At 40.6% G+C, this 7,590-nt stretch overlaps 1 protein-coding gene across 2 annotated transcripts in view; it reads right to left on the bottom strand.

Moving 5' to 3' along the window:
- Positions 1-398: 398 nt before the first annotated feature.
- oma1 (OMA1 zinc metallopeptidase) overlaps positions 399-7,590 on the bottom strand; it is a 15,854-nt gene continuing 8,662 nt past the window's right edge. Inside the window, exons 7-9 of one of the 2 annotated variants that reach the window (XR_007138046.1) lie at positions 7,254-7,403; positions 2,106-2,202; positions 1,465-1,570 (exon numbers count right to left, since the gene is read on the bottom strand). Coding sequence is in view for 1 of the 2 variants with exons in the window: in XM_047801414.1 (XP_047657370.1) it covers positions 1,337-1,570; positions 7,254-7,403 (384 nt within the window). In the remaining variant the exon portion in view is untranslated. Of the gene's footprint in view, positions 1,571-2,105; positions 2,203-7,253; positions 7,404-7,590 lie in introns of both variants that reach the window. The other variant, XM_047801414.1, reaches the window with a different exon arrangement.

Raw genomic sequence — 7,590 nt, 5'->3', positions numbered from 1 at the left:
TCTCCAGCCCCATGTCTAAAAATCCTCACCTCTTTTTCCAGCTTTCTCACATCGCCTCATACTCCCTCCAGGCCTCTTTGCCTCTCCTCTGTCTAATTGACTCGGTGGGTGACAGCTAGCAGCTTGATGTTCTTTACGCTATTTTACAGCTAGTAATGAGTTTCTTCTTCAGCTTTCCCGTGGGACCAGACGGCCCAGGGAGCGAAGTGTGTTTGAAAAGCAAAGAAGCACTTAGACCATGCTACCAATTTTCACCCAAACACACTGGCCATATTACTGGCACTGTATAAGCAGCCGGATGCTGAACGGATGCAGACACTCCCTCGTGACAGACAGGTGTCTAACGCGATGATGGGGAAAAGAAACACCAAACGTAATAACAACAATCACCAGAAACGGCAATGATAAAAACGTTGTTATTTTTATTTTATTTTATTTATCTTCAGCGATCACATGGTCAAGTGGAACATTCTTATAAAAACACACACACTGTATACGTATAAAGATTTCACATTTTAAAAAGAAAAGCATTTATTTAGTTCAGTTCATTGACCCCAAAATATATATATATATATATTTTTTTTTTTTTAAATGAGCTACAATGACAGTGATAAGAAAATCCCCGAGCCAACCATTCACCTATACACCTGGTCCCTGGAACTATTTGTCCAAATGACCCCAAACAGAGATTTTCCATGATACAGCATTTTATTTAATTCCACACTTGTCATAAATGACCACAAATATTTGACTTTTTGAGTGCTTTACCCCAAATATATTCAAGCATACAGTAGCGTAAACACAATAAAAAATATGTAATATACTCAAAACCAATATAAAGGCTGATTCTGGCTTTTTGTGAATAAGTGAAATCTAAAAGTTAATTATAGCTTTTTCAGGTTATCACGCTAATCCTAACATTAACGCTAACTAAACCGTCGTAATCTTTACAATCGCTGCCTCGTTCAGATGATGCTTACATTCATATGGGAGGCGATAGCTGACAGATTATAAGTTACAGACTTCACATTTCTCACAGATAAAAACTCACTCGGACAGAAATTCCGTGTGGTAGTCGAGTAAACAGATTAGTCACAGCTGGCTACAAGACCAACATCTCTATATTCAAGTAACGTTCATTCCCATTGTTGCCAAAATCAAATATTAAGCTATGTTACTACCAGATTGTGGTATGAAAGTAAGCATGTGACTTCTGTGGTAAACATGTAAAGTAAATAACAAAGTTATTATTTATGGCATATAATATAAAAAGACCCTTCGTTCTGTTTGCTTGTGGTTAAAACTCTATACTCAGAAGTCTGATTTCAGTCAAGTCTCAGTTTTTACTGAGCAGAGTCTGTTGTTGAGCTGCCAGAGCCAACGCTACCCCTAAAGGAGGCTGGACTCTCTGCTGCGTTCCTTCCGCTCGCTCGCTCTCCGTCAACTCTTTGGCTTGTTTTTTTCCTTTCTCTGCATCCTTGAGCAGCTGTTGTGCCACCTTGGAAAAGACAAGCCGGGGATCAGGTTCAGAAAGAGCGGGGCAGCCGCATCTCGCACGGAGCTCTAAAGCCTGCAGCAACAAAACAAGCGTATACACAATACATGTGACTTCTGATCTTACAATCAACTTACAAACTCTACTGAGGAGCATGTGGAAGTTTAATGCTAAAATGTCCGTGATTTGTTGGATGAGTCAGACTGATAAAAGTATCAACAGACAAAACCCATTCAGGTGTAATGTTGGCCAGTCCTCACACTGGCTCTGCGTAAAGTGTTTCACCAGCAGCTGATCTCTGACCTCGCTCTGGATCGGAGGCCAGAAGCCAGTATGTAAAAGTGATATAATAAAAGAAACGTTATGTAAGCAAAGCTGTTAGACTGTGAGAGCACACTTTAATAAGGTTTCACAGCTAAACGATTAACACGTACGCTTCTTCGGGTCAAATCTTTATTCCGAACAACCTCCGTGGGAGAAAATATCAGATGCAGCTCTCCAGCTTTAGCCAGACAGGGAGAGGGATTTAAGGAGCTCACAGATATTTGAAGATCAGGCCATTAAAAGAAACTAAGGGCACTCGATGAAAGAGTGCTTGTGCAAAGCTTACTGGGTAACATTTACCCAAAGGAGCGCTTTAGAGCAGCACATCCTTCTGTGCTTCATCTAGTCACGATTAAGGACTGATACAAGATATAGACCGCTTTCTGTAAAGAAAAAATAAAACAGTCCGTACATGTAAAGGCAGTAATGCACAGATCAGTATCTGTTCCAAAAGAGTGCAGAGGATATTTCCTGGAAAAACATAAACAAAAACATTTACATTTAGGAAGTTTTGGAAGAGGACCTTATCCAGAGTGGCTTACATTTATCTCATTTACACTTCTAAACTGAGCACTTGGAAGATTAAAGGTGGGGTCTCCGTTGTTTGAGAAAAACTTCAGAAAACTGCGTTGGGCCGACAAACGAAACAAAAACAAAACTAACGTGTAGCCGATGAGCAGAAAGATGCGTGTCTTGTCAATATACGGCAGAGAGAGTGCTCATGTGTGACATTAGCAGAAAGCGGTTTTAGCATTGACATGGAGGATAAAAACAAAGAAAGAAAGTGAAGAAAGGCTTACGATAAGGCAAAAAACAGGACCCATGTTAATATAGGATCAGCTAAACCTTTCACGGTACAACACACTACAATTTGTAATACATTTGTATTACCATAGTATTACTCCCCTCGGTCAGCTGCCCCAACAGGTTCCGCCATAATACTTGTCTGTGTTATACTTGGGTTATAATTGTCTGGTGTATGTGAGGGGCGGAGCTATCAAAACAGGGGCGAGACCTATTTGGGTTAGGGGCGTGTTTGTTTAGGTGATTTCAAATGTCAACATTGGCTTTCAAACAACGGAGATCCCACCTTTAAGAGCCTTGCTCAAGAGCGCAAGAGAGGCAGCCGCTTCCGGTAGACTGTTACATAAGAACATCACAGTGATTTTCTGTTCTGGTGACTGGGTGGTGGAATAAACTATCTGGATGTCTTTAAATGACGTTTGAACCAGACAGACAGACAAACAGACAGACAACAGATTTTTAGACTTATGGCACTTTTAGACTTTCCCTGAGCTTTTAAACTCATCGAACTCTTGGTCTGTGAACCAGTATCAGGAAAATCCACAGATGAAGCACTTCTGTAACTCACTCTGGATACAGAAAACTGCCAAGTGGCATATATTCTATACTCCAGCGGAGCTTATTATAACAGCAAAGTGGGACTATATCTGGGATGTGTTCAACAAGCACATAGGGGTGTGATATTCAGGTGTTGGATATGACTCCAACTGTTTGATGAAGACATTTTATTCCTTAAACCAGCTGCTTATGGAGCTGCTTTTGTCCTGTCAAATAACTGGTTACACATTATACTGTTAAAGCACATGGTATCACTGCCTTTAAACACTGGAGACAGAGCTGAACGTAAACATTTTTTTTACATGAAATATAATTCAATCTGAATGAACCAAGCCCCAGATCTCCCTCTTTCTAAACTGAACAGAGTGAGAGCTCATCTCAATAGTTTACTCACAGGAGACCCATTTCAGTGTCTCAGATCAAATGAAATTACACAGAAAGTGGGTCTCGAACCTCTCACTCTTTATTTCCTTTTTTTTTTCTTTTTGCAGTCTTTTTATTGGAACCATTTATGGGAACCAAAGATATTATATTATATTATAAACATATATAGCCACTGTGAGTGAGAAGGTGGGACAGAGGACTTTCACTGCATGAGGCGGCGACGTCTGACCAATAATGATGCGACACTACTAACTTCCTTTTGCATAGAGTTTAACTGCGACGCCTCGTCTGGAAGTCCAAAGAAAGCAATCATTGGACAGGGTTGCAAAAGTGTCCCAGTATAGTGGACACTGTACTGAAATAACTTGGCCAAAAATGATATAATCATGGACAGAAAAAAAACGTGGCTCACGTGACACTGAGTTAGAACATCCGTCACGTTCGTCCTCAACGTCTGGGTAAATTTGAGAATTTTGAAAAATGGCCTTAAATATTTGTCCTATATTGCACTGGTTCTATGAAAATCCCAGGACTGAGGCTTTGTCATGGATATTCCTTAAGTCTGCCTCACGTATGCCTTCTTCCTCAGCAGCTATGATTCATGCCCCTCTTTCCTGTCCCTCTGACAAGGTTACTAAAAATCTACTTGTAAGAGTTACGCTTGAAATCTGAAAACGTTGAATGAACGTGGAGTACTTCAAAAGTCTGAACATCTCACACACTCCTTTAACTACAAGAGTAACCCTGTGCAAAAGATCCATGTAACGAGCAACAGCAGAGCGACTGGATTGGCCGTTAACTGTGGCAATGGTAATTAAGTAGCACATGGCGGATGTGTCTCCATCAATAAAGGGAAATGAATGAAGAGAGGGCGGGGTTTCTCACAGAACATGTCTCTATGGAGTACTGCAGCCGCACTAAGATTGTAAAAGGATACATACACACACATACGCGCTCGCACACGCTTGATAGACAATTACCATCTTTACCATCTGCTCCCCTTGTGTTTGAGGCACCTCAGTGCCAGTATGCAGGGAGGTTTCTTTCAGTCAATGGTTCAGGTTCACGCTGAAGGTTAAGTAAGCCCGTGTGTGTGACTAATACACACATGCATGCACACACACCCATACGGCAGATTTCTGAGCGACCTCCACCACTTTGCGTCGAATATTAAAGAGCCATTTTGTGGAGCCAGTGGCTTGTGACGGGAGAGATAGCTGTGCATGTTCCTGTAAATGAATGCCCTCCACATTCAACTCACTCTCTCACTGGCTTTCTCTTTTTCCCTGCATCACACTGAGCTCTTCATCTACACACACACACACACACACACAAACACAAACACGCATATTGATTCATCAACAGCAAAATGTAAGGTGTTGGTGGGGATTTCTGGCAGAGTTTGAGACGTGTACATGATTCAAAACACCTAAACGTCTAAAGCCATGCACATATCTTACGTGAGGGATTTATTGTGGGAGGAAATGTAAACTCCATTCCTGCTTTAAAGGTCTAGTTAGATACCTGGAGCAATACACCGAGGCTAGCTGCTCTAATGAAGCGCTCTTGTTTTAAAGATATAATATGTCCTTATTTTTAATCTATTTTAATTTGTACTAATTGTCTTTAAATCGTGATGTGATTTCACCAGACTGTTAAACATACAGTAGTTGCCTAACAGACAAGTAGGTGTCCAGGATATTAATTAGCATCTACTGCAGACAGACGATGTTTTCTAAACCAGAAACATGCACAAAGACTGATAAAATATATATTATATATATATATATATATATTTGTGCCACAATGGAATAGTATCATTCAGGGCTTTTCACATTAAGCTTAAGTTGCCATCATTCTAAACCCTGCCTTTTACTCTGGGTACAGAAACATTTCACACTTGTACTATAAAAGCAGGGTTTTTACCTGGAGTTACAACGTGGTGTTAGAATGGTGTGATCAGATGCTTAGAATCAGGCACCCAATGCAAAACTGTACAGCGTGTTCCTTACATCATGAAAACCAGGACGTAACGACACTTAGCAAAAACAGCTCGGTATCAAAGTACCTGCTGTAGTGAGGTGAAATACATGTCACCGAAAATTTAGCGGACGCTGGATATTAACCAATTCCTAACTATATGACGAATATAAAAAGGGCAAAAAAGATTACAAGTCTACATAAGATAACAATAACTGCTCAGGTGTCAGAACAACGGATCTTTATCTTATTGATGTGAAAGTGTGAGACGAGTCGATACTTAAAGCGATCGTTTGTTGTATTTAAACGATCGTGGTTATCGATGCCACGAACACGCGATAAGAAAACGATAAACCAGGGTTTAGGGATGTACAGTGTGAAGCATCAGATTGTGAAAATCCAGGATTAATTATTAACCCCAGGTAAAATATGAGCAGTGTGAAACATAATGCAGGATTGTGTTTACCCTGAGTTTACAATGACACAGGATTAACTATTCCACGTGTGTATGATGCAAGCACAAATTGCCTCATCCTCTGCCCAAAATGCTAGGCATCTCATACTGAAGCATCCACTTGCCTGGAGGTCTAGTTAAATAAATGTATGATTTGTCCATGCCTATATATCTCTGCGGTGTCCTTTTCTGCCACTCCATCTCGCTGTTGATTTTCTTAGAAGCACACTTCTGATCATGAATATTCATGAAGCAGATCCAGAATGTTTTTTAAATATTCATTAGCTTGCTATTAGCATTCTCAGCAAAAGGTGAAGCATTATTAATAGCCATGCAGTCATGAGATGTGCTGTATTTTGATCGAGCGAGCTCCACGGGCCACACATAGTGGTTAGACTAGATAAAAACAGAAATTTTTATTTTTTTTTAAAACCTATAAATTCTTATAAAGTCTTCAATCATATACTGTAAGCCATTAAGCACCGATGTGGAGTGACATGACAAAGACATTCAATGCTGAACATGGACACAACGAAACAGGCCCAAATTCCATGTTTGGCCACGTGGGGGGGAGAGAGAAGTAAATTTATGTTTCAGACACATTAATGGAACGGTGGAGTCGTGATTTGTTTATCATGTGAATCACACCGGTCAAACTGAGAAGGCCTCCACTGATCCCTCAGTGATTATAGCTACTCTCGTGTGTCATTAAGCAAAGCTCTGAGGAAGTGCCGTGCAAACTCCAAGTGAATAATTTAGCCTCTGACAAAGGATTTTGTCCTGCGTTGATGAGCTGGAACTCTCACCCTTGTGTGTGTGTGTGTGTGTGTGTGTGTGTGTGTGTGTGTGTGTGTGTGTGTGTGTGTGTGTGTACATGTTTGAACACTGACTTAGCAAGGCAATTTAAGGTGCTAGATTACTTGGATTGTCTTGGACTGGACTGCCTCTAATATGGATTGTTGTCAAACATAATCACAAAGAAAAACAGAGATCTTTCTATTAATAAAAATCAACACAACACATTAAAAGTGAGGCATCTTTGGTGCTTGGACCCCTAAAGCTAATGCTTCTGATAATGTGTCATGATTTCCAGCACTCTAAACAAATATTTCCATGATCACAGATTACTGGCTGTGCTTTACAGACCCCAATTTAAAAAAAAACACTAAAGCCATGGTCTTTACTCGGGATTTGGGTAGATGTGCATGAGCTGTATGATAGCGCAGACAGACATGTGGGTTTGTGTGGCGTTACCTCAGGAACAAGGTGGTCAAGTTGTGTGACGCGACTGCGGTGGGAGGGGTGGGTGGAAAACCACTCAGGCATAGTGGATTCTTCTGATAATTGATCGGATAACTCCATCGTCTGCCAAAAGACAGGGCTGGATCTCACATCCACACATGCCTGGGGAGGAGGAGGAGGAGGAAGAATAAGAAGAAGAAAGGAAGGAAGAAAAAGAGAGAGAGAAAGAAAGAAAGAAAGAAAGAAAGAAAGAAAGAAAGAAAGAAAGAAAGAAAGAAAGAAAGAAAGAGAGAGAGAGAGTTAATTGCATTCAAATACTGTTTAAACCCACAGAAAAAAACTGCAAGCA

Source organism: Tachysurus fulvidraco, chromosome 16 (genome assembly GCF_022655615.1).
Source record: "Tachysurus fulvidraco isolate hzauxx_2018 chromosome 16, HZAU_PFXX_2.0, whole genome shotgun sequence".
In the NCBI taxonomy this organism is placed as follows: Eukaryota; Metazoa; Chordata; class Actinopteri; order Siluriformes; family Bagridae; genus Tachysurus; species Tachysurus fulvidraco.
The sequence above is the reverse complement of the archived record's forward strand: the minus strand, read 5'-3'. Positions and strand labels throughout refer to the sequence as shown.